This window comes from Alnus glutinosa, chromosome 3 (genome assembly GCF_958979055.1).
Source record: "Alnus glutinosa chromosome 3, dhAlnGlut1.1, whole genome shotgun sequence".
Taxonomy (NCBI): Eukaryota; Viridiplantae; Streptophyta; class Magnoliopsida; order Fagales; family Betulaceae; genus Alnus; species Alnus glutinosa.
This window is the reverse complement of record NC_084888.1, coordinates 30132576-30160086: the sequence shown is the minus strand read 5'-3', so window position 1 is coordinate 30160086 and position 27511 is coordinate 30132576. Positions and strand designations below refer to the sequence as shown.

General features: G+C 37.9%; 3 protein-coding genes across 4 annotated transcripts; 2 read left to right on the top strand and 1 right to left on the bottom strand.

The window, feature by feature from the left end:
- The first annotated feature begins 5375 nt into the window (after nucleotides 1-5375).
- Nucleotides 5376-9796, top strand: LOC133862923 (cytochrome P450 704C1-like). Of its 2 annotated transcripts, XM_062298842.1 has the most exons (5): nucleotides 5376-5931; nucleotides 6433-6717; nucleotides 7480-7818; nucleotides 8714-8914; nucleotides 9175-9796. In XM_062298842.1, exons 1-5 carry the CDS (start codon nucleotides 5410-5412, stop codon nucleotides 9367-9369), a joined length of 1542 nt encoding a protein of 513 aa, XP_062154826.1. In that variant the 5' UTR covers nucleotides 5376-5409; the 3' UTR covers nucleotides 9370-9796. The 2 variants fall into 2 exon arrangements, with proteins under 2 accessions (XP_062154826.1, XP_062154827.1); XM_062298843.1 differs by lacking the exon at nucleotides 6433-6717.
- A 6068-nt stretch (nucleotides 9797-15864) lies between these two features.
- On the bottom strand, nucleotides 15865-17310 carry LOC133863333 (protein FAR1-RELATED SEQUENCE 5-like). Its single transcript, XM_062299277.1, has 2 exons — nucleotides 16577-17310; nucleotides 15865-16480 (listed from the first exon to the last, which is right to left on the bottom strand). Exons 1-2 carry the CDS (start codon nucleotides 17308-17310, stop codon nucleotides 15865-15867), a joined length of 1350 nt encoding a protein of 449 aa, XP_062155261.1.
- A 2033-nt stretch (nucleotides 17311-19343) lies between these two features.
- On the top strand, nucleotides 19344-23003 carry LOC133862937 (cytochrome P450 704C1-like). Its single transcript, XM_062298863.1, has 5 exons — nucleotides 19344-19887; nucleotides 20420-20704; nucleotides 21460-21798; nucleotides 21990-22190; nucleotides 22431-23003. Exons 1-5 carry the CDS (start codon nucleotides 19366-19368, stop codon nucleotides 22644-22646), a joined length of 1563 nt encoding a protein of 520 aa, XP_062154847.1. The 5' UTR covers nucleotides 19344-19365; the 3' UTR covers nucleotides 22647-23003.
- Nucleotides 23004-27511: the final 4508 nt, after the last annotated feature.

Here is a 27511-nt window from a genome sequence, read left to right as displayed (position 1 = left end):
GGTGAGGGAGAAGAAGAGAAAGGAAGAAGGAAAAAGAAAGAAAGAAAGAAGTGGGACATGTTGTACGTTGGTCATGACTCATGAGAGGGGGAGAGAAGGAAAAAGAAGAAGAAAAAAAGGGGATGCATGAGATGGGGAGATCTAAGAGAGATGAAGGATAATATATAAATAAGAAGGATTTTAGTGTCGTTTGAATAGTAGACGCTGCTAAAAATTTAGCGTGCTAGACTCTCTCTCTTTGATTGCTTTGCTTAATTTGCTTTCCTTTCATTGTGGAGAGAGAGAGAGAGAGATGAAGATCACGATGCTGGCAATGCGTTCATCAACTGCCTTACTCTTTCTTTTCTTTTCCTTTTTTTTTTTTTTTTTTTTTTTTTTTTTTTTTTTTTCTATTCAAATATGGGGAAAGGGAAAGAGGTCAATCAACAAACCAACCGAACCTCATCAAAAAAGGCAAAAAAACACAAATACAAACAAGAAACAGTAGGCAATGGTGATCATCTATGAGTTCAGAAGAACTACAAATGAGTCGGGCCTGTCCTGGGGCTGCACAAGGCAGTTTAAAGAGGAAAAAGGGCTCAAAAAGCCCCAACCAACTAAAACAACAACCACCGAGAGATGATTGTTGCTGAGGAAACACTGCCAAAGACCGGAGAGGAACTGCTGCAGAAGAACGAAAACAACCCAAACCACAAAAGACAAACAACAAAACACTCACAAAAGTGAGAGAAAACAACAGAAAAATAACAAAGAAATTACAAAAAACTACAAAACTAAAGCAGTATCGGTGGAAGAGGAGCTCGCACGAAGGAGGACGGCAGACAACAAGTCGGCGCGTAAGACCCACGCGCCAGTGAGTAAGATCTACTCGTGGGCGCGTGAGGGCCACGCACCGTCACGCGCTGACCGGATGGAGGCGGGATAGGTGGCAATGGAAAGCGGAGAAACCGAGGAGCATGGTGGACTGGCGTGTTTGGGGGTGGGGCTTCCAGAAATTTACAGATCTGAGTTTGAAAAACCAAAATAAAAAAACTTCAAGAAAATGACGGATCCGCCAAAGGGAACGGAGGGGGGAAGCAGATTCCGACGGATGGTTGATGGAGGAGAAGCCGATGTAGCTGTTATTGAAAGAGAAAACCTCCAAAAAGGTGGATATGGCTTCCAAAATGCCTGGTAAGGCCGTCAAGGAAGCAGGAAAATCCTCCAAGAAGACTAGAAAAGCCTTCAAGGAAGCAAAAGTATCCTCCAAGAAGATCAGAAAGGCCTTCAAGGAAGCAAAAGGCTCCTCCTCCGAGGAGGGGATGGGAAGAACCCCTTCTTGCTCCCACGAAGACTCCCTCTCTCTCCCTTCCTTTCCAAGATGATATCCACCATCCTTCGCCACCTCTGTGACCACAATATTGTCCGATCAGCCTGCATCGATGTGATCACTGCCATGTCTTCTTGAATCACCAAAACGTTGTTCTATGAAAACCCAAGAATATAAAAATAAAAATAAAAATATTTTATTTTAAGGTAAATAAACACGTCATAAACTCAGTACGGTTTGACCCATTCGGTCTCGGGGTCAAGAAATTGACTTAGAAATTTAAAAAATATTAAATTAAAGAGTATCTTCCAGACAAGTGAAGCATCCGAACAAGCCTAGGTAAATGTGGAGAACACAATTTAGCTTTCTCATGTTCGGACGAGACAAGGATTGAATGGACCAGAATATGCCACGTGGCAATTTGATAGACAAAGGAGAGAGATAGTGCTTGCTGACTAGATTCTCGTTCGAACGAGAAAGGATATACACGTGTCACAAAAGTACTGCTGGAGCGACATGGCTTCTGACATGAGCCATGTCCATATGAGCTGAATTCCCATCCAAACGGAGATGAACAATAGCAAAAAAATTGGCTATAAATAGGAGCTTTGGTTGAACACTTTCTTCACACCATCTTTTCTCTAGATTTTTGCATACCAAAAGGCTGCTGATTTCGGGCAAAAACACTAGGTTTATTACTTAGTTTTTAGTCTAAATAAGGAGATACTCAAGGAGGAGTTGGCTACAAGCTAAGGGTACGTACGTAAGTAAACTACACCCTCTTTTATTGTCAATTTGTTGATAATATAGTTGTTATATATTGAAGTGTTGGAATAATAATGTGGTGTGGTGTGATGAGGAGTTGAGGATAATAAAGAAGTTTCACGTAAAAAAAATGGTGTTTTTATGCGCATATGTAATGCCCCCTTCTAAATTAAGGTTAAAAAAAATCCTAATAAGAGCATATGGATTAATAAGGGACAAAGAATGACATGAACTTTGGGAAGATAGGCCCAGCTGCACAACACTTATAGGAAATTTTGGCTCGGACAGATCTATTAGTGGGTATGAGTGATTAATTGGTCTGACTTAGAAACCCTATAGATTGATCACCCTAAATGACGGGTCGATTGGTGTGGCGTAAAACTCGTTAGAAACCCTAGTGATCGATCACCAAAAGCAGATGATCGATCGGCGTAGCGCGAAGACACATTTGATTAAAGTTGAAACCCTAATGATTGATCGGTAAAAGTAACTAATTAATGAATCGGTGTGGCACAAAGACACGTCAAATTAAAATTGAAACCTTAGCAATTGATTGGTCCTATAAGAGAAGATCGGTGATAGATAGTAGGTGAACTAAATAAGTCCAAAACTTGCGGAAGCTGATGGTTGGTTATTTAAGGCGCATTTAGGAAACCCTAGAGATCATTTGGTCAGCTAGAGGCTCTAGGGACGTCTAGAAGAGAGAGAGAGAGAGAGAGAGTATGTGAAGAGAGAAGATAAGGAGGAAGAAATGTGACCCATTTTCTTGGATTTTTTTAAATTCAAAACCCCAAGAGGTAAATCTAGCTCCCAACCAATCTTATGTTTTGATCATTCTTAAAGTATTATCTAGGAAACCCTAGATAATACTTACAATATTTTCCATATATTCAGTTTTTATTGAATAAAGTATATATACGTTGGAGAAAATTTTGGCCTATTATTCAATAAATTATCGTATATATAGCTTCGAAAAGGGAACTATAACTAGCATAAACTTTTCTTAATTTTTTTTTCTTCTTTAATTTAAGAAATTAAATCACGTTTTTTCCTTTATTTAAATGCAGTCTACAATAACTTTTCTTATCTTTTTCATATACTATTTAAATATTATTTCAAATAAATAGTAAATGAATGAGAGAGAAAAGAGAAAGGAGAAAGTCGGTTTTTTTTTTTTTATAAATATATATTCAAATAATATTAAGAAAACTATTTTTACTTTCATAGATTTAGAATGCGACTTTTGATTTTTAGCTTGTTATTTATATAGTTTAGAAAATAACAAAATAATCTGATTTAAATAAGTTTTTAAAGCATATACAAATTTTTGGTGTTATTATCTTATAAAAAGTATCACGACGTCGACGTGACGTCCTTCAAGGAAAATGTCTCAGCCTAATGAAACAAATTAAAGGACTCGTTCCTTTCCTTAGCCAAAAATAAATTCATTTAAATCTCACTATCCGACAAATATGAGCGGATCATGACGTTAATCAACGTATCATTGGGATTTGCGTCCTCTTTAAGGTATAGCCGTATAGGCGTGCATAAATCTAATATATATATATTTTGTCTTCTATCTGCAATAAACTCTAAAATAATTAGACTGGCATGAGAAAACAGAAAATAAAATTAAATAAAAGCAATGGATGACGTGGTCTTATGAATTTTTAACTTGAACACCAAAAAATTAGCCATTAGTTAAGACGATTTGACAAGGCATACCAGATACGACACAACCAAAAAGTACGTGAGTGAATACAAACCTTGAAATGCTTCTCAATCCTTCGTGAACCCTAACAAGGAAATAGCAACAAACAGCGATAGAGATGTTAAAACCCAACAAAAATTAAAAAAAAAAAACAACAAAAATGTAAGGAAAATAATAGAAATAAATCACCAAACCCAAAAATTAGCATATTGATTTTGAGAGGATCAAAGATAGATCACCTGAGAGGATCTCAGACATATCGAACTAGAAGGAAGAAGCTTCATGAGAGAGGAGACAAGGAGGAGAGGGGAACAAAGGGTCTTCCCTTCTCATCAGATCAGTTGGTGTGGAAGAGATGTGCTATTTTTACACACATTTACATTTGGTGTGAGACTATGGGTTCCACACCAAATGTGAGTAGAGTAATTCTATTGAGTAATGATTCAATACCACCCAAAGATACAACTTTTCACCTTAATTTATTTTTTAAAAATAAAAAAACTTGAAAAGTAGTCGGGGACTACCTTGCCACATAGGTAAGGTGGTGAAAAGTTATATTTTTGGGCGGTGGTGAATCATTACTCAATTCTATTAGTACATTAGATGTCCATCAAGTGTCCATAAAAAATGAGGTGGCTTTTAAAATCACCATTTGATCAATCACATGCCCAATGGTGATTTTAAAAGCCACGTATCTCATTTTTTGATGGATACTTAATGTACTAATATAATTACTTATGTGAGTGTGTGTATAATGTGTGTACAAATATCATTACTTATGTGAGTGTGTGTGAAAATGCAGATGTAGTTATTGTAAATAATTGCATCTGAAGTTGCATAATGTGGTTATCATTTTTTGATATTCATATCATGTGATTACTATCCGCATCTACATGGTTATTGGCTTATTACGGTTTTTATATGCTATCTGCATATGATATAATGGGCGTTTTGAATTACTATCTAAATTTAAATGCAAGATCCCCTCCTCCTTTTATGTGGACATGTCAAAAAATAAAAATAAAAATTTAAATGCAAGATTAAATAATGTGGTTATTACTATATATAAGCTTAAAAAAATTAAGATTTAACTTGTTACATAATTTTCGATTATTAACCATAAAAGGTCATTGTATCATAGAGTACGTACTCAAGATTTAAATTACCTAAAGAAAAGAGAAAAAGTAAATGTAGTAATTTATGATTTTGAGATGATAGTACATATATGAAAAGCGAATAACGGTTAGGTTTGGATAACGAATGCGAACGGTTATTATCTATCAGCATTTTCACCTCTATAAATTAGGGTGGTAAGCAAGAGCCAAACTAGAAAAATAATTTTAGGAGTCCAAAACTAAAAATACTACAAATTTTTTTTTGGACCGCTCAACTAGCCACCTATCCAAGCAGTTGGATTTCACATGATCAGCTCTCTTACAGTAGTTATCCGTACAGCTAATTAATTATTGTGAATCTCGATCCAATTGGAGGAAATTTATGTCCTAAATATATTTTTTTTTTGAACAGTCCTAAATATTATATATATACGCACACTAGTGCTATAGCCTATATATACGACATTCGGGCACACTTCCCTCTCAACGAGTTATACAAACAAACAAAGATGGACATCATCTGGATCACGTTGACCTTCATAGCCTTTTTACTAATCTTTCTCTTCCTAACAATCTCTCTTCTCATACTGAGAATCTTCGCGGGAAAATCCATCAAGAACCCGAATTACCCACCCGTGGATGGCACGGTCTTCCACCACCTCTTCTACTTCAACACACTCTATGACCAACAAACAGAAGCTGCCAAGAAACGACGAACCTTCCGGCTCCTCGCTCAGGCGCAAAGCGACGTATACACGACCGACGTGCGAAACATCGAGCACATACTGAAAACCAATTTCGACAAGTACTCGAAAGGTAAGTTTAACCAGGATATTGTGAGTGATCTTTTTGGGCAGGGGATATTCGCTGTGGACGGGGACAAGTGGCGGCAGCAGAGGAAGCTTGCGAGCTTTGAGTTCTCGACGAGAGTGCTTAGAGATTTTAGCTCTTCTGTGTTTCGGAGAAATGCTGCTAAGCTGGTTAGAGCTGTTTCTGAGTTATCGGATGCCGGTTTGGCCTTTGATATGCAGGTATATATGTAACCCGATGTTTAAAAGTTTATTGGAAAATAATATTTTAATTTATCAATTCTTTTATCCATTTTTAATTTCTTGAGCTAAATTTGGGATAAATATTTTAGGTAATTCGGTGGCCGTGTTAATTAATAATGTATCATGTATGTTTATAATTGGGGAATATATTTGTTTGACTATATATCAGTAGTTAATTGTCGTGAAAAATGAGTGGTTAATATTGAAATTGTTCGATTTAAACAGGTTTTAGCTGCTGATTCTTCTTCTTCTTCTTCTTCTTCTTTTTTTTTTTTTTTTTTTTTCTTTTTTTTTTTAATAAAAGAAAAGTACTGAAAAGAATATGAAACTAACCATGCATGATTTTGATCAGAAAAAAATGAAAAAAAAAACTAAAGAAAATTATTTAATGATTTATGATAGAAGTGAAAAGTATTAAAAGAAAAAGATTGTGTGAATTATTTGCCCTGAATATAAATAAATATATGTTTGTTTTTGTAGGACATACTAATGAGATGCACTTTAGATTCCATATTCAAAGTTGGGTTTGGGGTAGAATTGGAGTGCTTGGAGGGATCAAGGAAGGAGGGAAGCGCGTTCATGAAGGCCTTTGATGATTCAAATGCTTTGGTGTATTGGCGCTATGTTGATCCTTTCTGGAAGCTCAAGAGGTTTCTCAACATTGGCTCTGAAGCTGTCCTCAAGAAGAACATCAAAATCATCGATGATTTTGTGCATGGACTAATCAGGACCAAGAGGAAACTCCTGGCAATGCAACGAGAATGTGTAAGTTTTTTAAATACTACTATTCTTTTTCGAAGGAGGATTTGCAAGAGAAGATTGAGGTTAGAGGGTTTGACGAGATGAATCCGATGAGACCACTCGATGCTTCAGTCGGTCTAGTGAGATATGAGGGAATTTTGATATAGTACTAGAGGGTTGATTCGGCATACTTGAATGAATACCCTCATGTTCTCTTTATAGGCCTTCGTCCCTCGCCTTTCTTCTTAGGGTTTTCCCAAATTTGTTAGAAGAGCGCAAGACGTGAGTAGGCTGTTGTTTGAGCTGGCGGAGTAGAGAACCAGTTGTCGAGAATTGTACTTTGGTGAGAATGCACTCGGATCCTTGCTAGTTGTTTGGGCCGCAGGCCACCGAGTCTTCTTGACTCTAGTTGTGGGTTGCCAGCTCTTTAGGCCCTTCGGCTATGGACCGTCGGGCCTCATGCCAATTTCACTAGGCGACCTTTCAGGAGCCCATTGGTAGTAAGGTATTCATGGAAATTTGTCTTATAAGCCATTCGGTAATTAATTAGGCCCTACAGTAATCGTGGTTCCCTTGAATAACTTGGGATGATAGTCATTCATATAAATTTGTCTTTCATGCCCGTTCGTAGTTAAGACCCTCCATAAATTGTGTTAAATTCGTGATAATTATGAGCTATTTGGATAATCCTAGAGGAAGCATTTGTACCTTCCAGTTGCATCAATCGGTAATCGGGAACATTGATTTAGTTGAATCTTGATAATTGGTTTCATGATTAATTTCCAGAATGACAAAGAGGATATACTTTCGAGGTTTTTGGTGGAGAGCACAAGGAATCCAGAGAAAATGGATGATCAATATCTAAGGGACATAATTTTGAATTTTATGATCGCCGGCAAAGATACAAGTGCAAACACTCTCTCCTGGTTCATCTACATGCTCTGCAAGAACCCTCTGATACAGGAACAAATTGCAGAAGAAGTGAGAAATGTCACCGGCAGTCTAGATGACGGAGCAAACGTCGATGAGTTCATGGCAAATATAACCGATGCAACTCTAGATCGTATGCATCTTCTTCATGCAGCTTTGACAGAGACCTTGAGGCTATACCCTGCAGTTCCCATGGTAATAATTAATCCCAAAAGTTTATTGATCATTAATTTTGCTATTTGCCTGGTCACTCTCAAAGATGGCCGGGGTGGCGCGCGGCTAACCTTGACCTCTGGGGGTGGCCTCACGCCACCTCTAGATGTCTTTGCGGGTGGCCTGCGGGCTGGGGTGCCCGCATGCCACCTCTGGCCACCTCTGGAGTGGCACGCGGCCACCCTTAGGGGTTGGGGATCGGTGGCCAGGCACCTTTAAAAGGGTGGCTGCCCAATCGACAGCCACCTGTTTACTATTTTTATTTTTATTTTTTAAAATAATTTTTTAAGTTTTATTTATTTATATTTTTAATAGATTTATATTTTTTATTATGATTAACATGTGTCGCCTAATAGAATTTGTTAAAAGTTTTAACCGAATTTGACTCCAGGGAGAGATTTGTAAATTAAGCTAACCACATGGATCTTTGAATTAATTTTGATACTAGAAGGAGGGATTTGTAATTTAGGCCAATTACAGAGACCAATGGTGCAATTTTTCCTATATTTAACTTTCCCCATTTCTTGTGGTCCTCAGCTCTAACAGTACTATGATAACATGAAAACTACACTTAATTCATTCAATCTATTAGCTCATTTATAAATTCATTAATTTCAATCTTTCAATTTGGTTAGTGTATACTATTGATCAAATAAAGGGGTTGCATTGAGTATGTAAGCCAACCATGTGGACTAGTTAGTTTTTTTTTTAAAGAAAATTATTTTTAGGGGTATTTTTGTCTTTTTGAGTATGGAGGTAACATTACAACCACAATAGTAAATTGTTAAGACACATTAACCAAATTGAAAAATTAAGAAGGACGTTACAAATTCCCATGATAGTACTAACATGTGGTCTCTCTTTGGTGTACTTGAAGGATGGGAAGTGTTCAGAAATGGATGACATTCTTCCTGATGGCTATAGAGTGAAGAAAGGGGATGGGGTATATTATATGGCCTATGCCATGGGCAGGATGCCTTATATTTGGGGAGGAGACGCGGAGGAGTTCCGACCAGAAAGATGGCTCAAAAATGGAATCTTTCAACATGAATCACCATTCAAATTCATTGCCTTTCACGTTCGTATAATTTTTTCGTTACTCCATATATATATATAGTAGGATCCTCTCCGGTTCAAATGAAGGGGAGAGTATCTAGTTCGTTATTGTGTGGGGGTATTTCAATACAAAAATACTCCTACACTATAAGGAATTAGATACTTGATCTCCAGAATTGGAGATGATCCGTTTCCTATATATATATATATATATATATATATATAATGTCCAACACTTCTAATAAATATTTTTCACTTGTGCCATATATTATAAATGCGCAGGCCGGTCCTCGAATTTGTCTAGGAAAGGAGTTCGCTTACAGGCAGATGAAAATAGTTTCAATGGCTCTTCTCCGATTCTTCCGGTTCAAACAAGCCGATGTTACCAAAAATGTAACTTACAGGACAATGTTCACACTTCACATTGATGGAGGCCTCCATGTTTGTGCAATTTCTAGGACAGACTCGAAGTTCTAGATGTGATGAAACTCTCTTAGTAGTACGAATAGCTGTTACAAGGCAGTAGCCGTGCACTAGAGGGACTTCCTGTTAAGGAACGTGCAGTAGAAGAAATTCCTGCTAAGGAAGGTTGTGATGCTGAATTAAGGAAGGATCCTTGCGCCAGCTATATGCAGATCCTTAAATAGCCATGCCTTAATAAGGAATAAAAGATGCAGTGGGTATGTTCCACGTACGACTTGTGCATCAAGTAAGTTTAATAAGGTAATTCAGAGTCTTGCTCCTAAAGCAAAGGTTTGGGCAGCGTCAATAAGGGAATTAATATCCCAGTAGGTTTAATACTTTACCTATTAACCATGTATTCCTTTTCTATTCTTCATACCTTGTATCACTCTATATAAAGAGGAAGTTTATCAATAGAACGTATCAGAAAATTATTACACAACTCTAATAGTTGATTGGGATGTTTAGGGTACCTCGAATACCTATTTATCTGTCACCATATATTTAGGTAAACTCGAGAGGTTAGATCCTGCAACTTTTCCCGCTACTAAACCCGTAACACGTTCTCAATCTCTAGCCCATAACAGTAGCTACTCTAAATTCTATAATAAACATGCCAGAAGCTAGCTAGGAAATAAATATATAATAATTTTCAGAATTCATAATACTTGGAAAAGTCATCTTCTCGATTTTGCTGAAACATGCGTGCTGCAAGTAATGTTATTAGCAACTGAGTCTTCTTCTCATCTCTTAAGTTAGCTGTTAACGATCCGGCTTCAGTATTGTAATTACAGTACATTTACGTTTCCAAGAGAGCTTAATCGGTTGGGAACCACGGCTCATGAAATAGAGGTCACTAATTTGAATCATTCGTCCCCATCTTATGTGGACATGTAAAAAAAAAAAAAAAAATACAGCACATTTACATTTGTTATAAATATATTGAAGGGCGCATATTGTTTTGAGTTAAACTCGTCGTTTTACTAAACTTGAGACTTACGAAGCAGAAGCCTAGACTTGACGCCGTTTAAGTCTCTTTCAAGCTAATTTCAACCCCTACCGACTACCCCCTTCATACAGATCACGGCCCATCTCTTTGCAAGAGTCATCTTGGGTGAATGAGGCAGTTGGGGAGGACGGCAAAGGGGTCGCACTCGAAGCTCAGCAAAGTACGAACCCCACCCTTAGGAAATGGCTATTTGAAGCTTATCCTCTCTCATGTTCACGAACTCATGCTTAATAGAGTTATTGTAGATCGGTGGTATCTCCAAAATGGATTTCGGGGTAGTGGGTTTGGTGAATCCTGAAAGGGGAGGACTGAGGAAAAGCTTCTTCAAAGGTTGACTCAGCTCAGACCTTGGAATGCAAAGTCAAAGTGTCTTGGATCTGGGTTGATCAAGCAAGAGAAGTCTAAGGCTGCCAAAGATGTCTCGAAGAGTTAAAAAATGACCAATAGTAAAAGTCTTTCGGCCTACAAGACAATGTCATTGCCCCATGGCACTCTGTTACATCAGGGCTCTAACCAACGACCCCTTGTTCTTCCTCAAATTAACTTGGCTCCAAACACTTTCTTGTGGTGTCCCATGACTACAATGATATGTGGGAGAAAGAGATGGACCTGGTTGTCCATGACCTGAAGAGAGATGAGAGGGTGAGGACGAAGGGACAGGTTATTAGGAAGGCTTGCAATTGATGTTGTACAGTACAATATCATCTACCTAAAACTAGATGAGCCGTGATCTGTGTATGAAGGGGGTAGTTTTTATTTATTTATTTATTTTTATTTTTTAGATACATGAAAAAACTTACAACCAGCATAAAAACAAATTACAATAGTACAGGGCTGGGCAACCCAACAAAAAAAAATCTAAGAAAGTAAGTACACATGCAATGCATGATGACGCGAGCCTATAGATTTTTGGCACTGATGCCAAAAAACTGGGCCACCAATAAAGGTGGTTAAAATTCTATTAGAAGTCCATAGAACCCAAACACAACAATTACAACAATTACAGAGTTAAACGTGTGGAAGTGAAATAGGGAGGAATAACAAAAAAGCCCATAAACAAAGAAAAAAGAAAACAACATAGCTTTGGCAGGGAGCTAGACAGAACAAGGGATGGGAGCCACCAATGGCGGCGAGTGAAGACCACGCACCACCACTGGAAGGCCTCTCTCTTGTGGAGAACTCCAGAAGCCATCGAAGACCACCGAAAATCGAGGCGGGGGGACGATGGAGGAGGCTAGGGGAAGCATGGACACGTGCTGGAAAGGGAGACAAACTCCCTAGCGCGTGCATGCCATACTCCGATGTGTGGACGTTGGCTGATGTCGCAGCGGCCATCGGTGGAAACAAAAGACTCCGGTGAATTCACTGGAGAGGCGCGTGTCGGGCAATAGTTGACGGAGGATTGTAGATTTAGAACCAAAGATTCCAACCCAAAAACCTAGCCAAAAATCACAAACAACACGATGGATGAAAGCAGGAAAAGGACCTCAGAGGAGGTGGATAAATCTAGAGCAAGCTCTAGCATGATACAAGTCTCGGAAGAGGCGTAAGCACAAGGAGGGAAAGGGAGAAGATAAGGGGAAGAGGGAGGTGAGGAGGAGGGAAGCACCTCCCGTGTTTTGTGATCGGAGGCTTTTTTCAGGGGGAGGCTAGAGAGAAGGCAAATCTTCTCTCACAAGGCACGTCGATAATTGCCAATATTAAGTCACGCATGCGAATAGAATCACGGGGTAGGTGTTGAAAGAGACTTAAACGGTGTCAAGTCTAAGCTTATGCTTTGTAAGTCTTAAGTTTAGTAAAACGATGAGTTTAACTCAAAACAATTTGCACCCTTTGATATTTTTAAAAACTGAAGCATTGAAGTCGGATTCAGTTGTCAATACCGGGGTGAAAAAGCGTGCGGTTGATAATCGCTAACCGTTTTTGTAAGTAGTTTGAAAAAAATGCTAACAGTCTAGGGTGGGGCGATTAACAGTTTTAGGAGTAGGCGAAGACAGTTAATAGTTTTAGGGGTGGACGAAGGCGATTACTAACCGCTAACCGACGACCTATATATATATAAAAGGTCTAATGAAAGCTCAAAACCCAAAAATAGGCCCAAAATGCTCAAATATAAAAAGTGGTAATGTGGTGCATTTATAGTTTTAAATAACTGCTAACCGACAGGGCAATTGCGGTTGTAAAAATATAAGGGTGAAGTCTACATACCCCCATCAAACTACCACCCGATTGTCAATGTTTCTCCAAACTTTTAATTTGGACAATGTTCCTCCAAACTACCAAATATTATCAATTTTCCTCAATAACAAAAATACCCTTAATAAAAAAAAAACTATAATATTTAATCTTGACCAAAAACTATCTCTTCATTTCAGTTAAATGTCATGAAAAAGGAGGATCCTATTCCCTAACGACAACCCATCACAACATATTCATGAAAATCAAAGTAAATAGATGACTAATGATGAAATAAATCCAAGAAGAAATACTACTGACCAAGAATAAATGTTTCATCGTGGTCTTGTCTATCTTTTCACTGTTTTCTTCATTGATGTTGAGAAGGGTATCTAACATATCACTGTTCGTGACAGAACCAGACACTTTTCTCAACTACTTACCAAATATTGTTAATGTTCTCTGGCAACCTTTGGGTGGCCCGTGAGCTGCCACTAGTGGTGGATCTGGAGTGGCCATCGAGCTACCCCAAAGGAAGTTGGAGGTGGTGCACAGCCACTCACATGGGTCGGTGGCACTTCTGGGTGGCGTGCGCCACCCCCGGCTTCCTCTAGGGTGGCCTTCAGGCCACCCTAGAGCCACCACTGAGGGTGCCTCGAAGGCCACCCCCACATCAAGTGGCTTGATAGCCATCCCTTCATTTTTTTTTTCTTCTTTCTTTCTTTCTTGCTTCTCTTTTTCTTTTTTCATTTTTTAGGGTTAATTTTTTTTTAAAATTTTTTTTAATTTCTTTAACTTTTATATATATTTTATTAACAGTGACACATATCGATATTTTATTGGCGCTAACATGACACATTAACGGAATCTGTTAAATGTTTTGACTGAAGGGAGTGATTTGTATTTTGGCATACTACATGGACTTCTGAGTTCATTTTGATACCACATAGAGTTAATTGTAAATAAGGTAAACCACATGAACTAATTTTGCATTTTTTCATTTCTTTTACTAAGAGTGACACAAGTCATCATTTTATTGGTGTTGACATGGACACTAATGGAATCTGTCAAGTGTTTTGATTGTAGGGACTAATTTGTTATTTTGCCATACCCTGGTGATCTCTAAATTATTTTTATACGACAGTAAGTGATTTGTAATTTAGATCAATAACATTGATAAACTTTTAGTATTATTTTCTAAATCACTTCAAAATATTATCTATTACTAGTTCTAACTACTAGTCACTAACCTTAAACTAAATAACTAACACTTTTCTTACTTAAAATAATTAATCCAAATATTACCAAAATAAATACTACTTATGTTTAATTATTATATTTTCATTAATTATTTATATTCGTAATTCTTTTATGCCGACTTTACATGAGTAATTCTATCTGGCGATCAATCGTCCATCAAATGTCCATCACCTGCTGACGTGGCACCACTCCATATGAGCCTTCAATTTTTTTCTTTTTTTCTTTTTTTTTTTAAAAAAAAGAAAAAAAGAAAAAAAAAATTCAAATCCAGCGTTTGTTAAACGCTTCAGCCATTTTCTTTCTTCCCCAAAATTTTTTCCCCCCAATCTTTCCCCCCCTCTCTCCATCTCCTCCCTCAACCCAACCGACTGCCACCCACGAGCCCGCCACCGTCGACAACCAGCAACCACTGCCACCGATATGTCCAGCTACATCTCTGGATCTCCGGCCAAAAGGTACCATGCTTTCTCCATCTTCGGTTTCGCTAAGACGAAACCGACTACCCAACCACCGTACCGCCACAAGCAGGCCCAGCCGAACCACCATCGCCAACGAGCCCATCCACCGTAAGGTTTTCTTTTTTTTTTTTTTAGATTTTTCCTTTTGATTTTCTCTTCAGATCCGGGTTTTTAGTTGATTTTGGGTGAGATTTGGCTTCACAACCGCAACGACATCAATCGGATTCTGGGTCCCAAGGCTTCTTGCATTTCATTCAAGGACTCTGCCTGTCGGTGCTTCGGCTTCCTGGTTTCCAAGAAGTATATTTTCACTATCGATGATGACTGCTTCGTAAGCTCTCCCTCTGATTTTGATGTTTTGTTCTTGGCTTAGTTCATTTTTCTGTTTGGTGGCCAAGAAGTTGTTGAATTGTGTTTGAATAAGAGTAATGGTGTGTTGATAACAAAATGGAGTTTTTGTTTGATAAGCTTGTGGCATTCGATCTTGAGGTTTTTGGGGATATGGGGTTCTGGGTTATATGGACCTAGTACTACGGTCACTCCAGGTCCCAACTACTTAATTATGGACTAGATCTTTAGGATCCATCCGTTTTCATGTTCAATGAACTTTTCGTTTATTTCATTATGGATTCTACATTTGGCTCTTTTTATTAGGCAAATATGTAAATTTTCATATTTTGTATAATTGGAGAGGTTTATTCTTCTTGAAGAAATGAGTTGGAAGCAGAAGTCAAGGCTTTTTGGTTGAAAGAGGGAGATAAGAACACTAAAATTTTCCATCGGGTGGATGTCATCTATTTTACATTCATTACCAAAAATTACTCCAAAAAATTACTCTATTTTACATTCATTTACATTCATAAAATGATTACTGGGATTATAGTGAATAGATTCTCTAGCTCATACTTGTTCAAAAGTGCACATAACTTCTTATGAATGCTCCTGTAGGTTATATGTGACCATTTGGAGTTGGGAATCAAGACTAGTCTGCCCTACATATGGCACAACAAAGCCAACAATCTTTTGTTAACCTGAAAAATGAGTACAATGGTATCTTCTAGCAAGAAGAGCTAGTCCCATTCTTCTGATCCGCTGTCCTTCCAAAGGAATGCACGACTGTTCAAAAATGCTACATTGAACTCTCCTAGCAGGTCAGGGCTAAGCTTTAGCAGCTCGATCCCTACTTCAACAAGCTAGCCGATGCAATGGTGACTTGGATTGAAGCTTGTGAAGAGCTCAACTCCCCTAGAGGAGGCTCTGCCAACCAACTAAATGTACCTACGAAGTAGACTTTGATCAACTGTGATTCGCCTTTGATTGCTTTTAAAGCTTCCTAGTTGTTGACTATTATCATCATCATCATTATTATTATTAGTTTTCCCCTATTGGGTTGAAACTTATAGAATATTTCTTGTACGGTTGGTTGATGTCATTCATCTATTTCTTGCTATAATGTCATGAGTTTAGAAATTTTGGGGAACACATCAGACATCGAGCACATTCCCTTCGACCTTTGATTTATAGGCATTTAACTAAGGTGTTATCAAGATACACAACTTAAATCTAACATTATTTTAAGTAGGCATTGCTTATTTAACTCGTTCTTAACTAGAATAGTTCCTCGGGAAGCACTAACACAAGAATAGTTTCTACGCAAAGCACTATCGTATTGATCCACAATTCCTTCAATGTAGTTGATGAGTGCACATAACCATAAAAAAAAGCATTCATACTTTCACTTCGTTGCGTGGTAGTCATTCCAGCCCAAAATACATCTTTTAGATATGCCGGTACCCAAAAAGTACGCTCACTATATAACCCACACAACCATGCATTATCCCTCAGATTATAACAATCAAGTAGACTTTGCCAATTTGCATCAAACTCGTCGCGTGTTTGAGATTCATACACACAACTTCGTATGGCACCCTTAATGGCATGGTACTGTGAATGTGATCCAAATTTTTCTAGAAGCTTTTTCAATATGTGCCACAAACACCATCTATGTCGAGTATTTGGAAAAACTTTTCTAATTGCATTCTTCATAGCCCTATTTTGATCTGTTATAATTGCACTTGGCGCTCTTTCATTCATGCAGTTCAACCATGTCTCAAACAACCATACAAATGTCTTTGTATCCTCACTTGATATTAATGCTGCCCCAAGAAGTATTGACTGACCGTGATGGTTAACTCCCACGAAAGGAGCAAATGACATTTCATATCTATTAGTCAAGTAGGTCGTATCAAACGTAACCACATCCCCAAAATCTTCATACGATACCCTACTTCGTGCATCAGCCCAAAACACATTTCTCAACCTACAATCATCATCAAAATCAATGGCAAAGTATAAATTATTATTAATTGCTTGCATCCTTTTGAAATAGTCACAAAGAGCTCCAGCGCCTCCTGTGCCAAGACGAAGATGCCTTGACTTGGCAATGAAATTACGGCAATCTTTTTCACCAAATTCGAGGTGCTCATACCCCCCCGCTTCAACTATAAGTGAGTTATAACTCTTGCTCATACTTATTCCAGCTCTATCATTTATTAAAAGCTTTCTCTTTGCAGTAGAGTCCAAATTCTTATTGCATCTAAAGTATCTAGCTTTGCCTGGGCTTAAATCATGATTATGCTTAGCAGATACATTAGTCGCATACCACTTTGTATTAACTAATCTTGCATTCAAACAAGCCTTGCACCCAGTTCTAGTTGTTTGAATTGGCTTACTTGAACTGGCTTTTCTGGTGCCTTGACTTGCACATGATAGAGTGATATAACATGTATGCCCACTTGTATTCTTTCTTTCATTCTTTTGTACCACCGCAAAACCTTGTTGCTTTCCATATTTCCTATAATGCAACGCAATTTCATCTAAGGAGTTAAATACCATTCCTTGCTTAGGTTCCTCCACATTTTCAACTCCATCTATGAGCTTCATATCATTCTTGCAATTGACATCATTATCTTCAGATTCTGTATCATTTGCAGTTTCATTTTGATCTATATCAAAATGAAGTTGAGAGAAACAACTATGAATAATAACAGTCATTAATATTTGAAGCAAGATTAAAGGAAGAATGAAACGCCTAACATACCATTTTAAGAGTCAATTTCAAGAGGCAAAACATCGTCAATTGGAAGTTGTGCCAATGAATGATCATCTTTGCATTCATTCCTCAATACAGATGGCGACAAATCCATCTATAAGTTATTCCACATAAACATTTAACTAGTTATTATAAAAAATAGTAAATAAATAAATATACAAACTTTATGACAAGTTGCCAAAAAGCAGTTTGTTTTGTAAGGGTGAACAATTCAACAAGAAGAAACTCTTGCATCAAAATAAAGCTTTCAAACTTTTCTATGTTGCTTTCGGTTTGTTTTGATATGGTACTTTTCTAAGGGAAAAAAGGCTACCTTGGATTTTACTCAAATTTGATTTGTAATTAATGGTATTTGAATGGAAAGTAAAACAATATAAAATATATATATATAATGCATAGAGCTGAGTTAATCAAATGTAAATTCAAGTTCAAGAGCCAAGATGCTTGCAATTAAAAGTTAGTGAATTAAAGCTCCTTGACTTAAAAAATTGTATTCCAAAAGAATGACATGGGCTTAATCAGTCCCACCCAAAGAAGAGAGTATATGGAGTCTAAGATGTTAATCTCTTAGAGATTTGAATGATTATCTAAGTAAATTGAACACAATAAAAAGGGATTTATCTAATTTTATTTTATTTTTTTAAGAAAAAATCAAGGTGTTGCATTTTAATTAGTATTTCGATTGAAAAAGGTACGCCTAGTTTTAAGCTTGCCAAATAAATTTCAGCACTACTACACTAATAAATTTCACACTTATGTTTTAATTCATCACACTAATTAACTTCAGCATTATTATATAAATTATAGTTTTTTAAGTTTTAGTGTTACATACTAGTTTATAGAGAGTTCTATCATCTACGATTATATAGACCAACTTTCTACATAGTTCTTTTTTTTTTTTTTTTTTTTTTTTTTTTTTTCTCAAGTTGACTAATTGACTGGAAGATGGCCCTTTTTTGTTTGTTAGTTACTAATTTCTTTATGAGTCTATGAAGATAAAATGGTTCTCATATACTAGTAATCCAGTTCCTTCCGTTCTTTCACAAATCTGGCCCTCACCTCACGACTTCAACTTTTTACCTTCACACCCACTAACAGTCAAGTTTCAAGTCTTTCTCAGTTCTTCTTTACTCTCTTAGCCTCTCAATCTTTCTCTGCCTCTCTCACGAACCTAATACTAGGTATGATTCAACCAAAAAAAAATTATACCCAGTAAAGTGTGGAAGCACCTTCTGATAAAGTGCGGAGAACGGCCGGAGATCCTGTCACTTTTGGCCGGAGATGGAGCTTGAAGCTTGGACGTTCTGGAGATGGAGAACCGTCGGAGTCGAACCGGAGATGGAGAATGGCTGGAGATCCAGTGACTTTTGGCCGGAGATGGAGCTCGACGTACTGGTGGCGACTTCGTAGGTGGTTGACGGTGGTGTTGAGGGAGGAGATGCAGAGATGGAGAGAGAGAGGTTTTTGGGGGGGAAAATGATCAAGAGAGGGAGGGGAGTCTTTTACTTTTTAACGCTGGTTTTTTCAATATATATATATATATTTTTTTTTATTGAAAAAAAGAAGGCCTGACGTGGACTATGCCACGTCAGCAGGTGATGGACGCTTGAGGGACGATTGTTCGCCGTGTAGAATTACTCGTACATCTATCCAAGTAGTTGGGTTTCACATCTCTCACAATAATTATCCGGACAGTTAATTATTGTGAATCTCAATCTCGAGGATATATATATATACATAGACACACACAGACACTAGTGCTATAGTCTATATATACGACATTTGGGCACACTTCCTTCTCAAAGAGTTATACAAACAAACAAAGATGGACATCATCTGGATCACGTTGAACTTCATAGCCTTTTCCAGTTAATTATTGTGAATCTCAATCTCGAGGATATATATATATACACACACACACAGACACTAGTGCTATAGTCTATATATACGACATTTGGGCACACTTCCTTCTCAAAGAGTTATACAAACAAACAAAGATGGACATTATCTGGATCACGTTGAACTTCATAGCCTTTTCACTAATCTTTCTCTTCCTAACAATCTCTCTTCTCATACTGAGAATCTTCACGGGAAAATCCATCAAGAACCCGAATTACCCACCCGTGGATGGCACGGTCTTCCACCAGCTCTTCTACTTCAACACACTCTATGACCAACAAACAGAAGCTGCCAGGAAACGACGAACCTTCCGGCTCCTCGCTCCGGCGCAAAGCCAGATATACACGACCGACGTGCGAAACATCGAGCACATACTGAAAACCAATTTCGACAAGTACTCGAAAGGTGAGTATAACCAGGATATTGTGAGTGATCTTTTTGGGCAGGGGATATTCGCTGTGGACGGGGACAAGTGGCAGCAGCAGAGGAAGCTTGCGAGCTTTGAGTTCTCGACGAGAGTGCTTAGAGATTTTAGCTCTTCTGTGTTTCGGAGAAATGCTGCTAAGCTGGTTAGAGCTGTTTCCGAGTTATCGGATGCCGGTTTGGCCTTTGATATGCAGGTATATATGTAACCCGATGTTTATAAGTTTATTGGAAAATAATATTTTAATTTATCAATTCTTTTATCCATTTTTAATTTCTTGAGCTAAATTTGGGCTAAATATTTTAGGTAATTCGGTGGCCGTGTTAATTAATAATGTATCATTTATGTTTATAATTGGGGAATATATTTGTGTGACTATATATATATCAGTAGTTAATTGTCGTGAAAAATGAGTGGTTAATATTGAAATTGTTCGATTTAAACAGGTTTTAGCTGCTGCTTCTTCTTCTTCTTCTTCTTTCTTTCTTTCTTTCTTTCTTTCTTTCTTTTTTTTTTTTCTTTTTTTTTTCTTTGGTTAATAAAAGAAAAGTACTAAAAAGAATATGAAACTAACCATGCATGATTTTGCTCAGAAAGAAAAAAAAAAAAAAAAAAAAGAAGAAAAGAAATTATTTAATGATTTATGATAGAAATGAAAAGTATTAAAAGAAAAAGATTGTGTGAATTATTTCTTCTGAATATATATAAATATATGTTTGTTTTTGTAGGACATACTAATGAGATGCACTTTAGATTCCATATTCAAAGTTGGGTTTGGGGTAGAATTGGAGTGCTTGGAGGGATCAAGGAAGGAGGGAAGCGCGTTCATGAAGGCCTTTGATGATTCAAATGCTTTGGTGTATTGGCGCTATGTTGATCCTTTCTGGAAGCTCAAGAGGTTTCTCAACATTGGCTCTGAAGCTGTCCTCAAGAAGAACATCAAAATCATCGATGATTTTGTGCATGGACTAATCAGGACCAAGAGGAAACTCCTGGCAATGCAACAAGAATGCGTAAGTTTTTCAAGTACTACTATTCTTTTTCGAAGTCGGATTTGCAAGAGAAGATTGAGATTAGAGGGTTTGACGAGACGTATCCGATGAGACCACTTGTCCCTTAAGTCGGTCTAGTGAGATATGAGGGAATTTTGATAGAGTACTAGTAGGGTTGATTCGGCATACTTGAATGAATACCTCATGTTCTCTTTATCAGCCTTCGTCTCTCGCCTTTTTTCTTAAAGTTTGTTAGAAGAGCGCATGACATGAGTAGGTTGTTGCTTGAGCTAGCAGAGTAGAGAATTAGCTGTCAAGAATTGTACTTTGGTGAGAATGCACTCGAATCCTTGCTACTTGTTTGGGCCGCAGGCCACCGAGTCTTCTTGACTCTAGCCGTGGGTTGCCGGCTCCTTCGGCCCTTCGGCTATATATGGACCGTCGGGACTCATGCCAATTTCAGTAGGCAACCTTTCAGGAGCCCATTGGTAGTTAGGTATTCATGGAAATTTATCTTAGAAGCCAATCGGTAATTAATTAGGCCCTACAGTAATCGTGCTTCCCTTGAATAACTTGGGATGATAGTCATTCATATAAATTTGTCTTTTATGCCCGTTCGTAGTTAGACCCTCCATAAACTGTGTTAAATTCGTGATAATTAAGGGCTATTTGGATAATCCTAGAGGAAGCATTTGTACCTTCCAGTTACATCAATAGGTAATCAGGAAGATTGATTTAGTTGAATCTTGATGATTGGTTTCATGATTAATTTCCAGAATGACAAGGAGGACATACTTTCGAGGTTTTTGGTGGAGAGCACAAGGAATCCAGAGAAAATGGATGATCAATATCTAAGGGACATAATTTTGAATTTTATGATCGCCGGCAAAGATACAAGTGCAAACACTCTCTCCTGGTTCATCTACATGCTCTGCAAGAACCCTCTGATACAAGAACAAATTGCTCAAGAAGTGAGAAATGTCACCGGCAGTCTAGACGACGGAGCAAACGTCGATGAGTTCATGACAAATATAACCAATGCAACTCTAGATCGTATGCATCTTCTTCATGCAGCTTTGACAGAGACCTTGAGGCTATACCCTGCAGTTCCCATGGTAATAATTAATCCCAAAAGTTTATTGATCATTAATTTTGCTCTTTGCTGCTAAAATTATTAATTTTGATCATTAATACCAAAAGCAATAAATTATTAGGACACATTAACCAAATAATTGAAAGATTAAGAGGGACGTTACAAATTCCCATGATAGTACTAACATGTGGTCTCTCTTTGGTGTACTTGAAGGATGGGAAATGTTCAGAAATGGATGACATTCTTCCTGATGGCTATAGAGTGAAGAAAGGGGATGGGGTATCTTATATGGCCTATGCCATGGGGAGGATGCCTTATATTTGGGGAGAAGATGCGGAGGAGTTCCGACCAAAAAGATGGCTAAAAAATGGGATCTTTCAACATGAATCACCATTCAAATTCATTGCCTTTCACGTTCGTATAATCTTTTCGTTACTCCATATATATATATAGTAGGATCCTCTCCAGTTCAAATGAACGGGAAAGTATCTAGTTCCTTATTGTGTGGGGGTATTTCAATACAAAAATACTCCTACATTATAAGGAACTGATACTCGATCTTCGAAACTGGAGAGGATCCGTTTCCTATATATATATATATACAAATGTCCAACGCTTCTAATATATATTTTTCACTTGTGCTATTATGCGCAGGCCGGTCCTCGAATTTGTCTAGGAAAGGAGTTCGCTTACAGGCAGATGAAAATAGTTTCAATGGCTCTTCTCCGATTCTTCAGGTTCAAACAAGCCGATGATACCAAAAATGTAACTTACAGGACAATGTTCACACTTCACATTGATGGAGGCCTCCATGTTTGTGCAATTTCTAGGACAGACTCGCAAGCTCTAGATGTGATGAAACTCTCTTAGTAGTACGTAGCTGTTACAAGGCAGCGGCCGTGCACTAGAGGGATTTCCTGTTAAGGAACGTGCACTAGAAGAAATTCCTGCTAAGGAAGGTTGTGGTGCTGAATTAAGGAAGGATCCTTGCGCCAGCTATGAAGATCCTTAAATAGCTTTGTCTTAGTAAGGAATAAAAGATGCAGTGGGTATGTTCCACGACTTGTGCATCAAGTAAGTTTAATAAGGTACGTAATTCAGATTCTTGCTCCTAAAGCGAAGGTCTGGGCAGCGTCAATACGGGAATTAATATCCCAGTAGGTTTAATACTTTCCCTATTAACCATGTATTCCTTTTCTATTCTTCATACCATGTATCACTCTATATAAAGGGGAAGTTTATCAATAAATCGTATCAAAAAATTATTACACAACCCTAGTAGTTGATTAGGAAGTTTAGGGTACCTCGAATACCCTACTTATCTGTCACCATAGGTAAACTCAAGAGGTTAGATCCTGTAGCTTTTCCCGCTACTAAACCCGTAACACGTTCTCAATCTCTAGCCCATAACAGTAGCTACTGTAAATTGTTATGAGATGGAGGAGCACGAGTCATCACCCGAGTTGTTAGAGTCTTCTACGTTACTTTGTTGTTTGAGATTAGTAGTGGATTGTTATCTTATTTTTAGTTATTGTTATCGTTAGTTTGGTTGAGTAGGAGTCTATCATTGTGAGTCTATCACTATGGTTTATGTTATCGTGTTAGTTGATAGCCGATTAGTAGGAGTCATTTGATAATTAGTTTGAGTGGATGCTTATCACCACTTAGTTGAGTCCTAGTAGGAATTGTGCCGGGCTGTGGTTCAATCCTACAATGCTATGTTATCTATTTAAAGAGAAGAAGTCATGAATAAAAAGGATCAAAAGAATTAATCTAAACCTTGTGTTTGAAAAGTTATAGGTTCCCTCAAAACCTAAGGCTTAAGTTCCTTCAGAATCTAACAATCTATCAAAATAGGTAGGAAGAAGAATCTAAATCCAACTTCTTTTCCTGTTGAAAAGCGCGTTACAAGATCCATTACGTATTCACGTAACATAAATTCTATAATAAACATGGCAGAAGCTAGCTAGAAAATAAATATATAATAATTTTCAGAATTCATAATACTTGGAAAAGTCATCTTCTTGATTTTGCTGAAACATGTTATTAGCAGCTGAGTCTTCTTCTCATCTCTTAAGGTAGCTGTCAAGGATCTTGGCACATTTGTATAAATATATTGAAGGGCGCATATTGTTTTGAGTTAAACTGTTTTACTAAACTTGAGACTTACGAAGCATAAGCCTAGACTTGACACCGTTTAAGTCTCTTTCAAGTTTCAACCCCTACCGGCTACCCCCTTCACATAGATCACGGCCCATCTCTTTGCAAGAGTCATCTTGGGAGAATGAGGCTGTTGGGAAGGACGGCGGAGGGGTCGCACTCGAAGCTCAGCAAAGCACAAACCCCAGCCTTAGGAAATGGCTATCTGAAGCTTATCCTCTCTCTTGTTCATGAACTCATGCTTAATAGAGTTATTGTAGATCGGTGGTATCTCCAAAATGGATTTTGGGGTAGTGGGTTTGGAGGGTTTGGTGGATTCTGAAGGGGGAGGATTGAGGAGGAGCTTCTTCAAAGGTCGACTCAGACCTTGAAATGCAAAGTCAAAGTGTCTTGGCCAAGCAAGAGAAGTCTGAGGCTGCTAAAGATGTCTCGAAGAGTTAAAAAATGACCAAAAGTAAAAGTCTTTCGGCCTACAAGACAATGTCGTTGCACCATGGCACTCTGTTACATCAGGCCGGGCTCAAACCAACGACACCTTGTTCTTCCTCAAATTAACTTGGCTCCAAAAACTTTGCCGTGGTGTCCCATGACTACAGTGATATGTGGGAGAAAGAGATGGACCTGGTTGTCCATGACCTGAAGAGAGATGAGAGGGTGAGGACAAAGGGACTAGTTATTAGGAAGGCTTGCAATTGATGTTGTACAGTACAATATCATCTACCCAAAACTAGATGAGCCGCGATCTGTGTGTGAAGGGGGTAGTTTTTATTTATTATTAGTTTTTTTTTTTTTAGATACATGAAAAGACTTACAACCAGCATAAAAACAAATTACAACAGTACAAGGCTAGGCAACCCAACAAAAGAAAATCTAAGAAAGTAAGTACGTGGATATAATGCAAGATGATGTGAGCCTAGCTATTGATATTTGACATGGATGCCAAAAAACTGGGCCACCAGTAAAGGTAGTTAAAATTGTATTAAAAGTGCAAAAGACCCGAACACAGTAATTACAAAAATAAACATGGGGAAGTAAAACAGAGGAATAACAAAAAAGCCCAAAAACAAAGAAAAAGGAAACAACATAGCTTTGGCAGGGAACTAGGCGGAACAGGGGTTGGGAGCTGCCAGTGGCAGAGCGTGAAGACCACGCGCCACCACTAGAAGGCCTCTCTCCTGTGGAGAACACCAGAAGCCACCGTAGACCACCGAAAATCGAGGCGGGGGGACGATAGAGGCGGGGGAAGCGTGGCCTCGTGCCGGAAAGGGAGACAAACTCCTTTGCACGTGAAGGCCATACTCCGATGCATGGACGTCGGCTGATGTCGCAGCGGCCATCGGTGGAAACAGAAGACTCTGGTGAACTCACTAAAGAGGCGTGTGTCGGGCAATAGTTGATGGAGGATCATAGATCTAGAACCAAAGATTCCGACCCAAAAACCTAGCAAAAAATCACAAACCACACGATGGATGAAAGCAGGAAAAGGACCTCAGAGGAGGTGGATAAATATAGAGCAAGCTCTAGCATGATAGAAGCCTTGGAAGAGGCGTAAGCACAGGGAGGGAAAGGGATAAGATAAGGGGAAGTGGGAGGTGAGGAGGCTCCTCCCATGTTTTGTGATCTGTGGCTTTTTTCAGGGGAGGCTAGAGAGAAGGCAAAGCTTCTCTCACAAGGCACGTTGATAATTGCCAATATTAAGTCATGCATGCGAAGAGAATCACGTGGTAGGGATTAAAAGAGCCTTAAACGGCGTCAAGTACTAACGACGAGTTTAACTCAACACAATTTGCACCCTTTGATATTTTTAAAAACTACAACACTGAAGCCGGATCCAACTGTCTATACCGGGGTGAAAAAGCGGGTGGTTAATAATTGCTAACTGTTTTTATAAGTGGTTGGAAAAAAATGCTAACCATCTAGGGTGAGACAATTAGCAGTTTTAGGTGTAGGCGGAAGCAGTTGATAGTTTTAGGGGTGGACGAAGGCGATTACTAACCGCTAACCGACTACCTATATATATATATATATATAAAATCAACAAAAAAAAAGGTCTAATGAAAGCTCAAAACCCAAAAATAAGCCCAAAATGCTCAAATGTAAAAAGTGGTTATGCGGTGCATTTGTAACTTTAAATAACTGCTAACCGATGGGGTGATTGCGGTTATAAAAATATAAGGGTAAAGTCTACATACCCCCATCAAACTACCACCCAATTGTCAATGTCCCCCCAAACTTTTAATTTGGTCAGTGTTCCCCCAGACTACCAAATATTGTCAATTTTTTCCAATGAAGAAAATACCCTTAATAAAAAAAAAACTATAATATTTATTCTTGACCAAAAACTATCTCTTCATTTCAGTTCAATGTCATGAAAGAGGAGGATCCTATTCCCTAACGACAACCCATCACAACATATTCATGAAAATCAAAGTAAATAGATGACTAATGTTGAAATAAATCCAAGAAGAAATAATACTGACCTAGAAGAAATGTTTCATTGTGGTCTTGTCCATATTTTCACCGTTTTCTTCATTGATTTTGAGAAGGGTATCTAACATATCACCGTTCGTGACAGAACCAGACACTTTTCTCAAATACTTACCAAATATTGTTAATGTTCTTTGGCCACCTTCGGGTGGCCCGCGAGCTACCCCTAGTGGTCAATCTAGGGTGGCCATTGGGCTACTCCAAAGGAAGTTGGAGGTGGTGCTCGGCCACCCACATGGGTCGGTGGAGCTTTGGGGTGACGTGCGCCAGCTTCCTCTGGGGTGGCCTTTGGGTTACCCTAGAGCCACCACGGGGGTGCCTCGAAGGCCACCCCCACCTCAAGTGGCTCGCGAGCCACCTCCAGAGGTGGCAGGGGTGGCTTGACAGCCATCCCCTGATTTTTTATTTATTTTATTTATTTTTTATTTTTTTATTGTTAAAAAAAATTAATTTTTTTTTTTTTGAATTTCTTTAACTTTAACTTATATATATATATATATATATATATATATATATATATATATATATATATATATATATATATATATATATATATATATATATATATTTTATTAACAGTGACACGTATCGACATTTTATTAGCGCTAATATGACACATTAACAGAATCTATTAAATGTTTTGACTGAAGGGTGTGATTTGTATTTTGGCATACTACATGGACCTCTGAGTTCATTTTGATACCACATGAAGTTAATTGTAAACAAGGTAAATCACATAAACTAATTTTGCATTTTTTTGTTTCCTTTACTAAGAGCAACACATGTCATTATTTTATTGGTGTTGATATGGACACTAACGGAATTCGTCAAGTGTTTTGATAGCAGGGACTAATTTATTATTTTGGCCTACCCTGATGATCTCTAAATTATTTTTATACGGCAGTGAGCGATTTGTAATTTAGACCAATAAAATGGATTGATTTTTCATTTATTCGGAACAAAAATAGTTTTTATTTTTATTTTTTGTATTAATCCACTCCTTTGGTTTTATTTTTTGTTTAAAAAACATAGACAAAAGAAGTGCATTTTACAAACAAAATGTGGGGATGAATTAATTGAATGGAGGT

Coding starts and splice junctions, on each gene's coding strand:
- LOC133862923 (XM_062298842.1), top strand. CDS start 5,410: ATGGACATCATCTGGATCACGTTGACCTTCATAGCCTTTTTACTAATC. Junction 5,932..6,432: donor GTTTGGCCTTTGATATGCAG/GTATATATGTAA, acceptor TTGTTTTTGTAG/GACATACTAATGAGATGCAC. Junction 8,915..9,174: donor TCAAATTCATTGCCTTTCAC/GTTCGTATAATT, acceptor ATAAATGCGCAG/GCCGGTCCTCGAATTTGTCT.
- LOC133863333 (XM_062299277.1), bottom strand. CDS start 17,310: ATGACTGTTATTATTCATAGTTGTTTCTCTCAACTTCATTTTGATATA. Junction 16,481..16,576: donor GATTTTGATGATGATTGTAG/GTTGAGAAATGT, acceptor CTTGACTAATAG/ATATGAAATGTCATTTGCTC.
- LOC133862937 (XM_062298863.1), top strand. CDS start 19,366: ATGGACATTATCTGGATCACGTTGAACTTCATAGCCTTTTCACTAATC. Junction 19,888..20,419: donor GTTTGGCCTTTGATATGCAG/GTATATATGTAA, acceptor TTGTTTTTGTAG/GACATACTAATGAGATGCAC. Junction 22,191..22,430: donor TCAAATTCATTGCCTTTCAC/GTTCGTATAATC, acceptor TATTATGCGCAG/GCCGGTCCTCGAATTTGTCT.